This window comes from Dendrobates tinctorius, unplaced genomic scaffold (genome assembly GCF_039654945.1).
Source record: "Dendrobates tinctorius isolate UK_male_01 unplaced genomic scaffold, ASM3965494v1 ptg000012l, whole genome shotgun sequence".
Lineage (NCBI taxonomy): Eukaryota > Metazoa > Chordata > Amphibia > Anura > Dendrobatidae > Dendrobates > Dendrobates tinctorius.
The window spans coordinates 396,837-417,220 of NW_027361680.1; the positions used below are offsets into that span (position 1 = coordinate 396,837).

The 20,384-nt window shown below is 43.3% G+C and overlaps 1 protein-coding gene across 6 annotated transcripts in view; it reads right to left on the reverse strand.

The window, feature by feature from the left end:
• Nucleotides 1-20,384, reverse strand: part of LOC141065779 (flavin-containing monooxygenase 5-like) — an 816,973-nt gene that overhangs the window by 196,209 nt on the left and 600,380 nt on the right. For all 6 annotated transcript variants that reach the window (XM_073557933.1, XM_073557934.1, XM_073557936.1 and 3 more), the window contains one exon: nt 4,383-4,525. In XM_073557933.1, coding sequence (XP_073414034.1) covers nt 4,383-4,525 — 143 coding nt within the window. The remainder of the gene's footprint in view (nt 1-4,382; nt 4,526-20,384) is intronic.

Below are 20,384 nucleotides of genomic sequence, written 5' to 3' on the forward strand. Positions count from 1 at the left end.
AGGCAGATGGGCTACAGCAGCAGAAGACCACACTGGGTACCACTCCTCTCAGCTAAGAACAGGAAACTGAGGCTACAATTTGCACAAGCTCATCGAAATTGGACAGTAGAAGATTGGAAAAACGTTGCCTGGTCTGATGAGTCTCGATTTCTGCTGCGACATTGGGATGGTAGGGTCAGAATTTGGCGTAAACAACATGAAAGCATGGATCCATCCTGCCTTGTATCAACGGTTCAGGCTGGTGGTGGTGGTGTCATGGTGTGGGGAATTTTTTCTGGGCACTCTTTGGGCCCCTTGGTACCAATTGAGCATCGTTGCAATGCCACAGCCTACCTGAGTATTGTTGCTGACCATGTCCATCCCTTTATGACCACAATGTACCCAACATCTGATGGCTACTTTCAGCAGGATAATGCGCCATGTCATAAAGCTCGAATCATCTCAGATTGGTTTCTTGAACATGACAATGAGTTTACTGTACTCAAATGGCCTCCTCAGTCACCAGATCTCAATCCAATAGAGCATCTTTGGGATGTGGTGGAACGGGAGATTCGCATCAGGGATGTGCAGCCGACAAATCTGCGCCAACTGTGTGATGCCATCATGTCAATATGGTCCAAAATCTCTGAGGAATGCTTCCAGCACCTTGTTGAATCTCTGCCACGAAGAACTGAGGCAGTTCTGAAGGCAAAAGGGGGTCCAACCCCTTACTAGCATGGTGTACCTAATAAAGTGGCCAGTGAGTGTATATGTGTATAATTTATATCCTGGCTGCTGCATTCATTCACATCCACCACCCTTGTATTAACTCTTTAAACTCCATCCATATCGGCCTCTCTGTCCTTTCCTCTCCTATGTATAGTACTCATGCTCTTTTCACATTGCTAAACAGCACAGATCCACTCAGTCGCACCATCCAACACACGAGACGCTCTCACAAATCACTTAACCATCTGCTCACTCTTTCTATCCTCTTTCTCCTAGTCACAGGAGACATCTCTCCCAACCCCAGCCCCTCATGTTATAGTAAGTCGAACCCCTCAACTGCCACACGCAGAAACCCCTCTAATCTTAATAATATTCCATGCATGCCTTCTATCTCTTTTAATTGTGCCCTTTGGAATTCTCGCTCAGTGTGTATTAAACTTCTCTTTCATCCATGACTTCTTCCTTTCCAATTCTCTTAACCGTCTGGCTCCTACTGAAACTTAGATCTAGCAGTCAGACACCACCACTGCTGCTGCTCTTTCATATGGTGGTCTACACTTCTCTCATACCCCAAGATCAGATGACAGAGCAGGTGGAGGCATTGGTCTTCTTCTACCACCCAAATGTACCTTTCAGGCTGTCCCTCAATTATCCTCACTTGTCTTCCCTTCTTTCGAGGTCCATGCTGTCAGACTTTACGTCCCATTCTCCATGCGAATGGTGGTGGTGTATCGTCCTCCGGGCCCCTCCCATCAGTTTCTGGATCACTTTGCCACCTGGCTACCACACTATCTCTCCTGTGACATCCCCACCCTCATGATGGGAGACTTGAACATCTCCATTGCGTTTCCCCTATCACGTCTGCTTCTCACCTTTTATCTCTAATCGCCTCTTTCGGCCTCTTCCAGCATACTAACTACCCCACACATGAACTCCCTCGACTTGGTCGTCTCCCGGCTTTGCTCAGTGGAGGATTTCACAAACTCCCCTCTCCCGCTCTCTGACCACAACCTTCTATCATTCTCTATCAAGAACTGCCATCCCGCCCAGGTCACCCCCACTTTCCACACTATTAGAAACATACAGGCCATTAACACCCAAAAACTTATCAAGAACTTGCAGTCATTGTTGGTCCCTATCTCTTCCCTCTCATGTCCTGATTCTGCACCGAAGCATTACAATGAAACACTTCAAAGTGCCCTGGATGAAACTGCACCTCCTGTACATAGAACAACTAGACACAGATGGCGATAACCCTGGCACACGCTGCAAACACGCTTCCTACAGTGGTGCTCCAGGTGCGCCAAACGTCTGTGGAGAAAATCCAATCTACCCGAAGATTTCATCCATTATAAGTTTATGCTTAAAACATACAACACTGCCCTTCACCTCTCAAAACAAACCTATTTCAACACCCTCATCCAATAACCCAAAACGTCTCTGACAATTTTCATTTCCTACTCAACCCAAGAGTACAGGCCCCAACCACGGATCTCCATGCTGACGATCTGGCTAATTATTTCAAAGAAAAAATTGACCATATCCCACAGGAAATTATCTCCCAATCCCCTCATACCATGCACTGTCCTCCCTCCTCCACTGCATCTAGCTCATTCTCTGATTTTGAACCAGTAACGGAAGAAGAAGTAATCAGGCTTCTTGCATCTTCTCGCCATACCACTTGCATCAGTGACCCCATTCCATCACATCTCCTCCAGTCCCTTTCCCCTGCTGTCACCACTCACTTAACAAAAATATTTAACCTCTCTCTCTCTTCCGGTATCTTTCCTTCCTCGTTTAAGCATGCCATCATACAGCCATTACTTAAAAAAACATCCCTCGACCAAAACTGTGCCGCTAACTATAGACTTGTCTCTAATCTTCCCTTCATCTCTAAACTCCTGGAATGCCTGGTTCACTCCCGACTTATCCGTTATCTCTGAGATAGCTCTCTTCTTGACACTCTACAATCTGGTTTCCGCTCTCTTCACTCTACTGAAACTGCCCTCACTAAAGTCTCTATGATCTTCTAGCAGCTAAATCTAATGGTCTCTACTCAATGCTAATTCTCTTGGATCTCTCTGCAGCATTCGACACTGTGGATCATCAGCTCGTCCTGACTACGCTCCGTTGCATCGGCCTCAAGGACACAGTTCTCTCCTGGTGCTTCCTCCTGTCTCTCTGATCGCTCCTTTACTGTATCTTTTGCTGGTTCCTCCTCTCATCTTCCCCTTACTGTTGGGGTTCCTCAAGGATCGGTTCTAGGCACCCTCCTCTTATCTTTGTATACTGCCCCTATTGGTCAAGCAATCAGTAGATTTGGGTTCCAGTACCATCTCTATGCTGATGATACCCAATTATACGCTTCTTCTCCTGATATCACGCCTGCCTTTTTGGAAAACACCAGTAATTGTCTTACCGCTGTCTCTAACATCCTGTCCTCCCTCTATCTGAATGTGAACCTGTCAAAAAACTGAACTCCTCGTGTTTCTTCCCTCTACTAACCTACCTATGTCCGACATTGCCATTTCCGTGTGTGGTTCCACCATTACTCCCCTGCAACATGCCCGCTGTCTTGGGGTCATACTAGATTCCGAGCTTTCATTCACCCCCCACATCCGATTACTGGCTCGCTCTTGTTATCTGCACCTCAAAAACATTTCTAGAATTCGACCCTTTCTTACTTTTGACTCTGCAAAAACTCTTACTGTTTCTCTTATTCATTCTCATCTGGACTATTGTAACTCTCTACTAATTGGTCTCTCTCTTACCAAACTCTCCCCTCTCTAATCTATCATGAATGCTGCAGCAAGGATCATATTCCTCACCAATCGTTATACCGATGCCTCTACCTTGTGCCAATCCTTACACTGGTTACCCATCCACTCCAGAATTCAGTATAAACTTATTACCCTCACCCACAAAACACTCCATGGTTCAGCACCACCCTACATCTCCTCCCTCATCTCAGCCTACCACCCTACCAGTGCCCTCTGTTCTGCTAATGACCTGAGGTTAACATCCTCAATAATCAGAACCTCCCACTCCCATCTCCAAGACTTTTCACATTCTGCGCCAATTCTTTGGAATGCACTACCCAGGTTAATGCGATTAATCCCCAATCCCCACAGTTTTAAGCGTGCACTAAAAACACATTTGTTCAGACTGGCCTATCACACATTAACCTAATTATCCCTGTGTGGCTCATTCAAAATTTTTTACCATAACCAGGCTCCTCACATCATGTTCTCACATGCTTTATGCATTTAATAGCCCTCTGTGTCTGTACTGTTATATATTTAGACTGTTAACTGGTTCATGCAGCAACAGGAACCCCCGATTCTTACACTCTGGCTGGTCCAAACAGTAAAAGCAGTTGTTACCATCCACCTTTTGTGTCTCCCCTTTTTCCTTATAGATTATAAGCTTGCGAGTAGGGCCCTCACTCCTCTTGGTATCTGTTTTGACCTATGTGTTTATTGGTATGCTGTAATGTCTATTGTCTGTAGAAATCCCTTCTATAATGTAAAGTGCTGCGGAATATGTTGGAGCTATAGAAATAAAATTATTATTATTATTATTATTATTATTATTATGCACTAATAAAAATGTTGGCAGCCTTTAAATGTTAAAAATAAATATGTGAATTACACTTTCTCATCCAGGAGACACACCTGTTGTGATGTCCTGCTTAGCTCCACAGCTATGTCTACTCCAGAGTTCCCAATTCCAATCACTATAATTCTTTTGTCTTTAAAATTATCGGGCAGTTTATAATCTCGACTGTGCAGGTACTGTCCCTTAAAATGTTCTATTCCTAAAAGATAATAAAAACCACATGAGTTCATTGTTCACGGCTTTAGAAAAATATTGTACCATATAGTATCATAAAAGATATTTACATACATAACAGTGTTATACCTTTTCTTTCTTAATTTGAGGAGCATATAAATGCGTAAAAGAAAAACTGCTTTAATTCTACTCAGTGACAAATCATACAACAATGCTAATATATTATTAATAATCACCGTCTGAAAAGTCTCATGAAAAAGTGTAAATAGGCTATGAAAGAAATCTGCCAATAGAATAAAACATTAGTATTCGAGTTTCAGACTGGTTGTTTACTAGAGATTCTGCAGGCCAGACACTAAAGTTGCCCATTCAGATTAGATAATTGTCAGCCAAATGGCAAAAATCTACATTTTCTCTTCCCACTCGCTGATAGGCATTGGCGCTTGACTTAGCTGAACATTCATGTATTTTCAATGGGGAGAGAGGAAAACAAAAATGATCGGCTAATGAAATTCTAATGGTCTGATCCTTTTCTGACATCATCTGTTGGAGGAGAGTCCTCCACATATGCATACAGATGGTCTGCTGATCCCAATTAACAAATTACTGTGTTTGGCTGCTTGTCATCAATTGTGCATGATGACCTTAAAAGGTTATTCTCAACTTTTGTCTTCAGCAGTATTCTGCTGCACAGATTTTTACTTTCTATTTGCTGGGTGCAGGTAATCCTCCTTGAGTCACAGTGAACGCATATCATATACATCCGATTCTACCCTTGACTAGCAATCATCAAGGAAGAATCCAACTCATGGGGATATGTATATATATATATATATATATATATATATACATATATATATATATATATACACAGCTCTGGCAATCATCAAGGAAGAATCCAACTCATGGGGATATGTATATATATATATATATATATATATACACAGCTCTGGCAAAAATTAAGAGACCACCACATTAAAACCCTGTCATGGGCAGCCCATCCATTCTCCAGACCTGAACCCCATTGAAAACCTCTGGAAAATAATCAAGAGGACGATGGATAGTCACAAGCCATCAAACAAAGAAGAAGTGCTTAAATTTTTGCTCTTGTAGCAGTGTGAAAGACTGGTGGAAAGCATGCCAAGACGCATGAAAGCTGTGATTAAAAATCATGGTTATTCTACAAAATTTTGATTTCTGAACTCTTCCTGAGTTAAACCATTAGTGTTGTTGTTTCTTAATGATCATGAACTTGTTTTCTTTGCATTATTTGAGGTCTGAAAGCACTGTTTTTTTTCTTAAATTTTGACATTTTCTCCTTTTCAGAAAAAAAAAGCAAAAATTATTGCTTGGAAATTCGGAGACTTCAGAAGTTATAGACTAAAAGAACAATTCATATTTTTACATTTTACTTAAAAATACACCCATAAAGTGAAAAATCAGACAAACTGAACAATTTGCAGTGGTCTCTTAATTTTTTCCAGAGCTGTAAATATACAATGGGGAAAAAAAAGGATTTAATCATCCACCAATTTTGCAAATTCTCCCACTTAAGAGAAAGGCCTATAATTGACATCATAGATAGACCATAACTATGAGAGTCAAAATTGGAAAACAAATCCAGAAAATCACCTTGTCTGATTTGGCAAGATTTATTTTGTAAATTATGGTGGAAAATAAGTATTTGGTCACCTAAAAACATGCAAGATTTCTGGCTCTCACAGACCTGTAACCTCTTCTTTAAGAGGCTCCTCTGTCCTCCACTCATTACCTGTAGTAATGGCACCTGTTTGAACTTGTTATCAATATAAAAGACACCTGTGCACACCCTCAAACAGTCACACTCCAAACTCCACTATGGTGAAGACCAAAGAGCTGTTGAAGGACACCAGAAACAAAGTTGCAGCCCTGCACCAGGCTGGGAAGACTGAATCTGCAATAGGCAAGCGGTTTGTTGTGATGAAATCAACTGTGGGAGTAATAATAAGAAAATGGAAGACATACAAGACCACTGATAATCTCCCTCGATATGGAGCTCCATGCAAAGTTTCACCCCATGGGGTCAAAATGATCACAAGAGCGGTGAGCACAAATCCCAGAACCACACGGGGGGACCTAGTGAATGACCTGCATAGAGCTGGGACTGATCTATTAATACTTTTTATTTATTTTTACTTATCATTTCTGTCTGGTGCAATACCCATTAGGAATGTGCTCCACTATTGCCAATGCCATCCAGTATACATCTTGCCACATATATGCAATCCTTGAACAGCCGATCGAGGGTGCATACTGCTGTGCGAGATTTGAACACATTGTGCATTTGGAAGCCCAGATACTGGATCTAAATGTGCAGCTGGCAACACTGAGATCAATAGACAATATGGAAAGGAGTCTTCTGCTCACTGAGCAGACGCTCAATGGGATAGATGAGGGGGGGATGCTAGGTTGTAGCTGCAGTACAGTGAAGCAGCTAGCTGGGTGACAGTTAGAAGGCAGGGTAGAGGGAAGAGCGCCAGGGAGGCTAGTCCTGATCTGGCACATCCCAATAAGTTTGCTAAGTTGGCAGATGAGGAGAGTGTCAGTGCAGGAGTAGCACTGCTGCAGCAAGGCATATTCTCTGAAAGCTGGAGGAGTGTCTGCTCCAGTAAGGGGGGGAAATAGGAGAGCAGGGCAGGCCAGCCAGGTGCTGGTAGTGGGGGACTCAATTATTAGGGCAATCTGTCACAAAGACAGGGATTGTTGAACGGTGTGCTGCCTACCTGGCGCTCGACACATCGCTGATCGGGTTGACAGATTGCTGGGAGGGGCTGGTGAGGACTCAGCGGTCATGGTGCACATTGGCACAAATTACAAAGTTAGAGGTAGGTGGAAGGTCCTTAGAGATGATTTCAGGGAAATAGGCTGCAAGATTAAAGCAAGAACCTCCAAGGTGGTATTTACTGAAATACTGCCTGTACCACGTGCCACGCCAGAGGCAACAAGAGATAAGGGAAGTTAATAAGTGGCTCAAGAATTTGGGAGTGGGGGTGGCATGGGGGTGGGGTTATAACAGTTAATTATTTAAGAAAGAACAGAGGTACAGAGAGATACATAAAGTGCATGTTTACTAATGCCAGAAGCCTCGCCAACAAAATGGAAGAATTAGAATTAATTTTGTTGGAACATAAATATGACATGGTGGGGATATCTGAGACATGGCTGGATGAGAGCCACGACTGGGCAGTTAATTTACAGGGCTATAGTCTGTTCAGAAATGACCGTACAAATAAGAGGGGGGGGTGTGTGTTTATATGTAAAATCATCCTTAAAACCCATCCTGCGTGATAATATTTGTGAATCTAAAGAAAATGTAGAGTCCCTGTGAGTGGAGATAAGGGGAGGGGGGAAAAAATAAATTACTTATAGGGGTTTGTTATTAGTCTCCAAAAATAATGGAAGCAACAGAGAATATCCTCGTACAGCAAATAGATGAAGCTGCGACTCAAGGAGAAGTCATTATTATGGGGGACTTCAACTACCCTGAAATATATTGGGGGACAGAAACCTGCAGTTCCAGCAAAGGTAATAGGTTTTTGACAACTATGAGAGACAATTACCTTTCACAACTAGAGTTGAGCGATACCGTCCGATACTTCAAAGTATCGGATCGGAATGGATCGGCCGATCTTAAAAAAAAGTATCGGTATCGCCGATTCCGATACCGGAAGTCCCATTCAAGTCTATGGGACTTCCGGTATCGGAATAAGAAAAATCCTGTTTTTCCCTTGTACAGCCTCTCTGGGGTCTGTACGGGCCTTTCGGGGGGCTGTGCCAGCCTGCCGGGGGGTCTGTGCAGGCTCCGGTGGTCTGTGCCGGCCTGCCGGGGGGCTGTGCCGGCCTGCCAGGGGGGCTGTGCAGGCTCCGGTGGGCTGTGCCGGCCTGCCGGGGGGCTGTGCAGGCTCCGGGGGGCTGTGCCGGCCTGCCGGGGGGCTGTGCAGGCTTCAGGGGTCTGTGCAGGCATCGTCCGATGGGACTACAAGTCCCATCGGGCGATGCCTGCTACCATGACAGTGATTGACACATTAGCCAATGATGGGACAGTAGTAGTCCCATCATCCGGCTAATGTGTTGAATGTAAAAAAAAAAAAAAAAAATTACATGCTACATACATACAACATGCATACTACATACATGCTACATTCATACTACATACTACATACATGCTACATTCATACTACATATATACTACATGCAACATACATACTACATATATACTACATGCATGCAACATGCATACTACATATATACTACATGCATGCTACATACATACTACATGCATACTACATATATGCTACATACATACTACATGCTACATACATACTACATATATACTACATGCATGCTACATACATACTACATGCTACATACATACTACATATATACTACATGCATGCTACATACATACTACATACATACTACATACATACTACATGCTACATACATACTACATATATACTACATGCATGCTACATACATACTGCATGCTACATGCATGCTACATACATACTACATACATGCTACATTCATACTACATATATACTACATGCAACATACATACTACATACATACTACATGCAACATACATACTACATATATACTACATGCATGCAACATGCATACTACATATATACTACATGCATACTACATATATGCTACATACATACTACATATATACTACATGCATGCTACATACATACTACATACATACTACATATATGCTACATACATACTATGTACCATGTAGCATGCATGTAGTATGTATGTAGTATATATGTAGTATGTATGTAGCATGTAGTATGTATGTAGCATGCATGTAGTATATATGTAGTATGTATGTAGCATGTAGTATGTATGTAGCATGCATGTAGTATGTATGTAGTATGTATGTAGTATATATGTAGTATGTAGCATGTAGTATGTATGTAGCATGCATGTAGTATATATGTAGTATGTATGTAGCATGTAGTATGTATGTAGCATGCATGTAGTATGTATGTAGTATGTATGTAGCATGTAGTATGTATGTAGCATGCATGTAGTATATATGTAGTATGTATGTAGTATGTATGTAGTATATATGTGGTATGTATGTAGTATGTATGTAGTATGTATGTAGTATGTATGTAGCATGTAGTATGTATGTAGCATGCATGTAATATGTATGTAGTATTTTTTTTTTTTTTTTTTAACATTTAACACATTAGCCGGATGATGGGACTACTACTGTCCCATCATTGGCTAATGTGTCAATCACTGTCATGGTAGCAGGCATCGCCAGATGGGACTTGTAGTCCCATCGGACGATGCTTGCACAGACCCCCGGACATCAGCACAGTCCCCCGGCAGGCCGGCACAGCCCCCCGGCAGGCCGGTACAGACCCCCACAGGGTGCACAGACCACCGGCAGGCCGGCACAGCCCCCCGGCAGGCCGGTACAGACCCCGGGCAGTCCACACAGCCCCCCGGCAGGCCGGCACAGCCCCCCGGCAGGCCGGCAGAGACCCCCGGAAGGCCCGAAATGACGGCGCATCATGATGCGCACACACCGCGCATCATGATGACGTCAGGCTGTCAATCAACTTTGAACTTCCGATTCCGATGCCGACTTCCGATATTGAAAAAATATCGGAAGTCGGTATCGGAATTCCGATACAGCAAGTATCGGCCGATACCCGATACTTGCGGTATCGGAATGCTCAACACTATTCACAACTGGTTCAGGACCCAACAAGAGGGGGGGGGGCACTGCTAGACCTAATATTAACCAACAGGCCAGACCGCATATCAAATATAAGGGTTGAGGGTCACTTGGGTAATAGTGATCACAAAATAATAAGTTTTCATGTATCCTTTAATAAGATGTGTAGTAGAGGGGTTACAAGGACACTAAACTTCAGGATGGAAAACTTCCAACGGATGAAAGATCATCTTGGTGCAATTAACTGGGACGATATCCTGAGACATAAAAATACACAAAGAAAATGGGAGACAATTATTAGCATCCTGAATAGGATCTGTGCACAATATATACCGTATGAGAATAAACGTGCAAGAAATAGAAGGAAACCACTATGGTTAAATAGAGCTGTAAGGGGGGCAATTAGTGACAAAAAGAAAGCATTTAGAGAATTAACCCCTTTCTGACATCTGACGTACTATCCTGTCCATGTGCCCTGGGCCCGTATGCCCATTGGCGGGATAGTACGTCATAGCGATCAGCTGCACTCACGAAAGGAGCGCAGCTGATTGTGGCCAGGTGTCAGCTGATTATCACAGCTGACACTCAGCACTATGTGCCAGGAGCAGTCACGGACCGCTCCCGGCACATTAACCCCTGGCACACTGCGATCATGTTTGTAAAACTAACTTAAAAAAATCCTGAATAAATAAAATATATATATATATATATATATTCTCTAATAAATTCTTTTTTTGTAAATAAAAAAAACAAAGTAAATAAAAGTACACATATTTAGTATTGCCGCGTCAGTAACGACCCGCCCTATAAAACTGTCCTACTAGTTAACCCCTTTAGTGAACCCCTTCAAAAAAAAAAACAAAGCAAAAAACAATGCCTTACCATCATACCGCCGATCAAAAAGTGCAATAACACGCGATCAAAAAGACGGATATAAATAACCATGGTACCACTGAAAACATCATCTTGTCCCGCAAAAAACGAGCCACCACACTGCGTCATCAGCGAAAAAATTAAAAAGCTATAGCTCGCAGAATAAAGTGATGCAAAAATAATATTTTTTTTCTATAAAATAGTTTTTTATTGTATAAAAACGCCAAAACATAAAAAAAATTATAAAAATAAGGTATCGCTGTAATCGTATTGACCTGAAGAATATAACCGCTTTATCAATTTTACCACACGCGGAACGTTGTAAACGCACCCCCAAAAGAAATTCATGAAATGCTGGTTTTTGTTCATTCTGCTTCCCAAAAATCGGAATAAAAAGCGATCAAAAAATTTCACGTGCCCGAAAATAGTGCCAATAAAAATGTCAACTCATCCCGCAAAAAATAAGCCCTCACATGACTCTGTGGGCCAAAAAATTATAGCTTTCAAAATGTGGTGATGCAAAAACTATTTTTTGCAATAAGAAGCATCTTTTAGCGTGTGACAGCTGCCAAACATAAAAACCCACTTTAAATGGTAAATCAAACACCCCTTCACCACCCCCTTAGTTAGGGAAAAATAATAAAATAAAAAAAGTATTTATTTCCATTTTCCCATGATTTTTTTATTTTTATGGCTCTACGTTTTAAACTTCTGTGAAGCACTTGGGGGTTCAAAGTGCTCACCACACATCTAGATAAGTTCCTTGGGGGGGTCTAGTTTCCAAAATGGGGTCATTTGTGGGGGGTTTCCACTGTATAGGCACATCAGGGGCACTCCAAAATGTGACATGGCACCCGATCTCAATTCTAGCCAATTTTGCATTGAAAAAGTCAAACAGAGCTACTTCCCTTCCGAGCTCTGCCATGCGCCCAAACAGTAGTTTACCCCCACATAAGGGGTATCAACGTACTCAGGACAAATTGCACAATAACTTTCTGGGTTCTGTTTCCCTTGAGAGAATAAAAATTGTGGATGAAAAGATCATTTTTGTGGAAAAAATATGATTTTTTAATTTTATGGCTGTACGTTATAAACTTATGTGAAGCCCTTGGGGGTTCAAAGTTCTCACCAAACATCTAGATAAGTTCCTTGTTGGGTCTAGTTTCCAAAATGGTGTCATTTGTGGCGGGTTTCCACTGTTAAGGTGCATCAGGGGATCTCCAAATGCGATATGGCGTCAAGTCAATTCTGCATTGGAAAAGTCAAACTGCGCTCATTCCCTTCCGACCACTGCCATGCGCCCAAACAGTGGTTTATCCCCACATATTGGGTATCAGTGTACTCAGGTCAAATTGCACAATAACTTTTGTGGTAAAAATTTGGAGTGAAAAGATCATTTTTTTGGAAAAAATATGATTTTTTAATTGTACGGCTGTACGTTATAAACTTCTGTGAAGCACTTGAGGGTTCAAAGTTCTCACCACACATCTAGATAAGTTCCATGGGGAGTATAGTTTCCAAAATGGGGTCATTTGTGTTGGGTTTCCACTGCTTAGGCACATCAGGGGCTATCCAAACGCAACATGGTGTCCGATCTCAATTCCAGCCAATTTTGCATTGAAAAAGTCCAACGGCACTCCTTCCCTTCTGAGCTCTGCCATGCACGGAAAAAGTGGTTCCCCCCACATATCAGGTATCAGCGTACTCAGGACAAATTGCACAATAACTTGTGGGCTCCAATTTCTCCTGTTACCTGTAGTAAAATAAAAAAAATTGGACTTGAAGTAATTTTTTTGTGAAAAATTCTGCAAATTGTCTCTTCAGAGAAGAGGAGGACTAGAACTCTAGTGCCACCTATTGGAAGTAGCAATCTTAGAAGTCAATGTTGACCCTTTAATGAGCCTTGTTACATGACTTAGGATAAAAGCCAAGACAGAATCTCAATTTGCAGACACTATGTTCTGGGGCACTGCCCCTCATCAGTGACAAGTGTGAGATCTGGTTTGGCTGTGTGAGAGGCATCTGACCAATATCCAAGAAGTATCATTTTTCCTTGCGGAGAATGACATGCTAAGCATGGCGAGGTGAGGAGACTTAAAGCCGCAATACTCCTCTGGGAAATATGCTAATTATGCAAATTGTCTCTTCAGAGAGGAAGACGACTAGAACTCTAGTGCCACCTATTGGAAGTAGCAATCCTAGAAGTCAATGTTGACCCTTTAACGAACCTTTTTACATGACTTAGGATAAAATCCAAGCCAGAATCTCAATTTGCACTTTTTTCAACAGTCAAAAAATTCTTGTGAAGCACCTGAAGGGTTAATAAACGTCTTGAAGGTGGTTTTCAGCACCTTGAAGTGGGCAGTTTTTAGAATGGTGTCAATTTTGGATATTTTCTATCATATAGACCCCTCAAAGTGACTTCAAATATGATGTGGTCCCTAAAAAAAAAATGGTGTCGTAAAAATGAGAAATCGCTGGTCAACTTTTAACCCTTATAACTTACTAACAAAAAAAAAAAAATTGGTTCCAAAATTGTGCTGATGTAAAGTAAACATGAGGGAAATGTTACTCATGATTTTTTTTGTGTGCCATGTCTCTGTGATTAATTTAAGGGCATAAAAATTCAAAGTTGGAAAATTTCAGTTTTTTTCACAAATAAATGCAAGTTATATCAATGAAATTTTACCACTAACAGGAAGTACAATATGTCACTAGAAAACAATGTCAGAATCACCGGGATCCATGGAAGCGTTCCAGAGTTATTACCTCATAAAGGGACAGTGGTCAGAATTGTAAAAATTGGCCCGGTCATTAACAAGCAAACCACCCTTGGTGGTAAAGGGGTTAAAGCAAGTAGGTAGTGATGAGGCATTAAATAAATACAGAAGATTAAATAAATTCTGTAAAAAGCAAATCAATACAGCAAAGATTGAGACAGAGAGACTCATTGCCAGAGAAAGTAAAAATAATCCCAAAATATTCTTTAACTACAAAAATAGTAAGAAACTAAAAAATGATAGTGTTGGTCCCCTTAAAAATAGTCTGGGTGAAATGGTGGATGAGGATGAGGAAAAAGCCAATATGCTAAATGACTTTTTTCAACAGTATTTACACAAGAAAATCCCTTGATGGATAACATGATCAGTAATAAAAAATATCAGCAGGAAGTATGGTGGCATCTAAAAATCACTAAAATTGACAAATCCCTGGGCCCATGTGGGATACACCCCCGAGTACAGCAGGAATAAAGTACAGTCATAGATAGACTATTATTTTTAATCTTCAAAGATTCCATAATAACAGGCTCTGTACCACAGGACTGGCATATAGCAAATGTGGTGCCAATATTCAAAAAGGGGACAAAAACTGAACTTGGAAATTATAGGCCAGTAAGCTTAACCTCTACTGTGGGTAAAATCCTGGTGGGTTTTCTAAGAGATGCTATACTGGAGTATCTGAAGAAGAATAACCTCATGACACAATATCAACATCGGTTTACGAGGGACCGTTCCTGTCAGACCAATCTGATAATCTTTTATGAAGAGGTACATTCCAGACTGGACCAAGGGAACGCAGTAGACATGGTGTATATGGACTTTTCAAAAGCTTTTGATACGGTGCCACATCAAAGGTTGATACATTAAATGAGAACAATGGGGATAGGGGAAAGTATGCGTAAGGCTGGTTTCACATTTGCGGTTGTGTCTGTAGCGTTTCTGACGCATACATCCGCATGCGTCGTGTTTTCCTATCTTTTACGATGTGGACGCAGGAAAATGTGTTCATATGCTTTCGACTTCGTTTGCTTACGCTTATGTCATTTCGGGTTGTGCAGCGTGGAGCGGAAAACGCAACATGTTGCAATTTTGTTAGTGGCAAATTGCCTTGGCCATACGCATGCCGACGGAGTGCGGCAAAAATAACCATTACAGACTATGGGAATACATGCGTACGCATGGACATGCATACGCCTGCGTTTGTGTACGCATGCATTTTCTGACTAAACAAGTCCAGGAACTTGTTTAGGCCATCCCCCAAACAAAGATATATAAAAATAAGGTGTGGGCACTGGCAGTCCACTACTCTACAGACTGTGAACCAGACTGTAACTTCTGCACCTGTGAAGAATCACAACTTTGGATAATGTGAGTATAAATGCGAATGTCTGTCTGTCCTTTTTTCTCTATTTAGTATGTACTAATTTCTGTCTCTTTTTTTCTTACAGCATTTATAATGTCTTCTTCCTCTTCTTCTGAGGAGCACCCTGGCCCTGAACGAGCTGGACGGGAAAGTGAAGTGAGTACATTCCCTACTGATTGGTAAGTATTCTCTGTCACATATATACATGTGGCAAAATCTTTTTTGTTTCTTTTTCAGAACAATTTTTCCACTGCAGCGGAGGCAGAGCAGGACCAGCCAGCACAAGTTCAGGTGGCAAAACAGCGTGTAAATATACTTGACTGATTGTACTCTTTTTTTTTTCCAGACTGTATTATTCTTACCTGTTTTTTATTTCTTCACTTTTCTTCTTTCTTCCCTTTTTGTCTTGACTACTATTCTTGTCTTTTTTTTCTTGACTTTACTTATTCTTGCCTGTTTTCTGTGTCTCTTGTTTTCTTTCATTTTCTTTTTTTATCTTTCCAACTTTAAAGTCTTTCTTTCTTTCTCTTCTAGGTTCCACAACGAGATGAAGACGTGATCGATAATGACCTCATTTCCCTGGTCGAGGAGCGAGTCCCGTTGTGGGACACCCGGGTCCAGCAGCACTCAGACAACGTGGTGATCCGACGGCTGTGCAATGAGGTGGCCAGTGCGATGATGGATGGCTGGGACAATGCCACGCCACGGGTCCGCAAAGAATTTCATAAGTATTTCAATATTGTGTGATGCAGCAGTGACCTTGGCCGAGATCACACAACTGTGTGTGATGTGAAAAACTCCTGCGAGTTTCTCACATCACACACAGTTGTGTGATCAGGCCAAAAGTGCATTGTCTAAAATTTTTTTATTTTTTTCACAGTGAACAAACTCAGAACCCATTGGCATTCGATGAAAGATCGCTTCAACAAGGACCTTTGTCAAGAGAGCCAGGTTCGCAGTGGTTCTGCAGCAAGGATCAGAAATTATATGGCATTTTTGAGACCGGTCCTTGCCCAGAGAACATTAGTATTTTTGTGGTGTATTGTATTGTGTTGCATTCCCTAATCTGTATTTTTCTATTCCACAGGAGTTGGCACTTTTACTATTGTAAATTTTTGGTACTAATGTTTTTATTTTATTTTCACAGAACCTGGAGCAGCACCCTCGAACCTAGATCTGGATCAGTCCTTCATCAAACAGCCATGGACCCATCCCAGCCATCCACCAGCGAAGCAGCAAGCAGCAAGTGGGCAATGCATAAATATGCAGCCAACCCCCCATAGGCCACAGTAAAAATTCACACATTTCTCATCTGCTTGTGCTCGAAATGTTGCCTTTTAGTCTCATGGAGACAGAAGCTTTCCGCAACCTGATGGTGGCAGCTGTCCCAAGATACTCGGTCCCCAGCCGCCACTTTCTCCCAGTGTACCGACCCGGCATTAGACAAGCACGTGTCCCACAACATTACCTGTGCCCTGAACAATGCTGTTACTCGGAAAGTCCACCTAACCACTGACACGTTGACAAGTGCTTGTGGGCAGGGACAGTACATCTCGCTGACAGCACACTGGGTTAACATAGTGGAAGCTGGGACCCATTCAGAACTTGGGATAGAACACATCCTCTCGATGCCGAGCATTTTGTGCCCTACGTCATTCAAGGTTGCCCCACACTATACAGCTCCTGCACCTCATCCTCCTCCTCTTCAGCCTCCATCTCTGAAATGACCAGATCAATCACAAGCTGGAAGCAATTCAGCACTGCCTCAGCCAGGCAGCAACAGGTTGTGCTGAAGCTAATATGCTTAGGTGACAAACCGCACAATGCTGAAGAGTTGTGGCTGACACCGCTGAACCTACAGCCAGGCATGGTCATCTGTGACAATGGCTGGAACCTGGTGGCAGCTCTGAGGCAAAGCAAGCTCAGACAAGTACTATGCCTGGCCCATGTGCTTAACCTTGTTGTTCAATGCTTTCTCAAAAGCTACCCGATGCTGCCAGATCTGCTTGTGAAAGTTTGCCGCCTGTTTGCCCATTTTAGAAAGTGAGCTACAGCTTCTGCCACCCTTGCCGTGCTTCAGCAGCATTTGCAGCTTCCAGCTCACCGACTGTTGGGTGATGCCCCCACGCATTGGAACTCTACACTGCATATGTTGGAAAGGATTTGAGAGCAGAAACTGTAAAGTGCTGTGGAATATGTTGGCGCTATATAAATATAGATTATTATTATTATTAGAAGAAGAGGGCAGTTGTTGACTACCAGCATCAACAAGGCCATCGGTATTTAGTTCAGACTCCACACGTAAGACCTCAGGAGTAGACATGGATGTCATACATATGCACCATCCTACAAAACTTTGAGGAATTCACCAAGGTGGTGAGCGGCGATGACACCATAATTAGTTTCACCATCCCGCTTCTCTGTATTCTGAAAAGCTCTCTGATCACAATGAAAGAGGATGCATTGCAGGTGGAGCACGATGAGATGGAGCAAGGAAACATACATTGTGATTACAAACAGCCCAACCTCATGTCATCCCAACGTGGATTGGTTGACAATGAGGAAGAAGAGGAGGAGGAGGAAGAACAGTAGTTACTTTCATGCTGTATAGACGGTACTACATGTAGAATAAATATCAATTGCACACTCCTTTTGAATGCAAACAAGATTGCTTTTATTAAACTTCAGTACATAAGAGTAACCTTTGAAAGTCAACGCGTTTTGGCAAAATCGGCCTTTTTCACGACAGTTGCACTCAGTGGGTATTCTCCTCTAGAAAGGGATTTATCTTCCCTGGAGGTGTGATTTGTTAAGACTGGAAGGTATTGTTCAAGAAATTTCCTTGAGTAGGTAGATGAATGTGGAAAGCCTGTATTTCACATGTCCCGGTCCAGGTGGTTGCTTTATTGACAATGAGGAAGATGAGGAGGAGGAAGAACAGGAGATACTTTAATGCGCTATAGACAGTACTACAAGCACAACTGTGATAGCGTCTGTTCAGCATGGATGGCCTGAGTGTCACGTGGACCCGTCCTGTGTGATGCGACCAGCAGGCCGGTAACTAGAACAACAGGACGCGGCACGTCATACTGTCTTGTGTGACATGGGTCGCAGGCCGGTAACTAAAACAACAAGGCAAGGGGTAGGGAAACAGTTACAACGGTGGGCCCTGCGATAGGGAAAGGGGACGTGGAGACCTCCTGCACTCCCCTGAGTCAGTGTCCCTACCGCTCCTAACGTTCCCTATGCTGGTTCCGCACCGTGCGCCAATCAGGAACCTGCCGCCCTAGCACACCCTACACCTATCCCTTGCTAGGGAGCTGGGTGGCGTAGGCACTGGCCCCACCACTGTACTAATACACACTAAGGAAAAACACAAACAGGGAAACACAACTTAGCTTTCCTCAGTTGCACTTGCTCCTGGCAACAGAGTCCACCACCAACATGCAGCTCTCCTCCTGAATCGCTGCCACCAAGCTCTGTCAGAGCTACAATTAAATCCCCTCTGACTCCTTCCACAACAGGGCTCTGACTGAGCTGCCAGGACCTCTCTCTAGATCCTTCCTCCACCAAGGATGGTTGAAATGAACACTATCACCAAAACTGATTGCAACACCTGTGACTCTTTTATAGCAGAGCTAGCAATCACACCTGTATTATAATCATGTGCACTTAACTAAAGAAACAAGAGTGCAATGACGCTCACCACCACCGGGGGCAAACTTAGAACAAATGACACCACAGTGCAATATCCTAATGGCCACCGGGACAAAAACCAAACCTAAGCACAGCTTAGGAAAAAAAAGGTTACCTGTGCTTTATATCAGTCTTGATCCAGCATGGATCATGACAGTACCCTCCCCTTAATGAGGGGCCTCTGGACCCTCAAGACCGCTCTCCATCCGGGAACCACCTACAGCGGGTATGCCCAGACCCAGAGTTCACCCCAGCAACTACCTGCATGTCAGGTTGATGAGAAACGAGCCCGCTGGTATTGGCAACGTATGTTCTGGAGGCAACACACATCTCTGAAACGCTGATCAGGGGAACGGGTTGTGTATGTGTATGTTTGGTATGAGCTGGTAACACTCCACAACACAATTCCACTGGATGTTTTTTAGTGGCCACCCATACACGCTCATTCATACACTGGTCCGGACCTGAACGTTTATTGCCACTCGTTCGTTTGTGACCACTTGGAGAACTCTTTCTGGGATTGACCACAGAGGCGTCCCCTGTGTCACCACATTCACACCCCCGCACCTCACCAAGGGGTACACCACCCTCCAACCCCTTCCACCACGAGGTCTGCACCTCCCAGGGTTGGCCAATGGCGAGGGTTGAGACTTTCCCCTACTCTCCTGCAGCACATCTGCTGCCCTCACCGGAGAGGAAGGGGTCCATTGAAGAGAGACGGCAGAGACAGTGGTTCCTAGGCAACAGCCCTCACACGAGTGCCCCCAGCTGACCACTTCCCTCGCCCGCCAATCTATTGCCGGGTTGTGTCTCTTCAGCCAAGGGAGGCCTAAAACAATAGGCACTGGCATTCCCTCCAAGACGTAGCATGACAAGGACTCCTCATGATGCCCTATACGGAGATGGATATTCTCTACGACCTTGGTCAAGCTCCCCTGGCTCAGTGGAACAGAGTTTATGGCCCAGACGCTTATAGGCTGGGCTAGCGTCCTACACCTCAGACCATGAGTCTGAGCAAAGCGAGCATCTACCAGACTGACTACTGCTCCGCTGTCCGCAAACACCGGTATCACCTCCGGTACCCCGCCAGCCAAGACCTCTGCTGACATGTTACTTTGGGAGGGCAAAATGGAGGAAATGTATACTACCTAGTCGACTCCCTCCAAGCGACCAGGGGAATGCGGCTTCTCAGATGGCACAGATAATTTGGCGTGCAATGGGCAAGCCTTCAGGACATGACCAGTCTGCCCACAGTACAATCATGCCGATACCACTCCCCGAACCGTAGGCAGCTCCGTACACAAACTAGCTCCTCCTACTTGCATAGGTTCATCTGGAGATTTGGCATGAACTGGGCAGTCTCTCATGAAATGGCCAGGCTTCCCACAGGAAAAGCATACCCCCCCACCACGACGAGCCGCAGACACCCCCT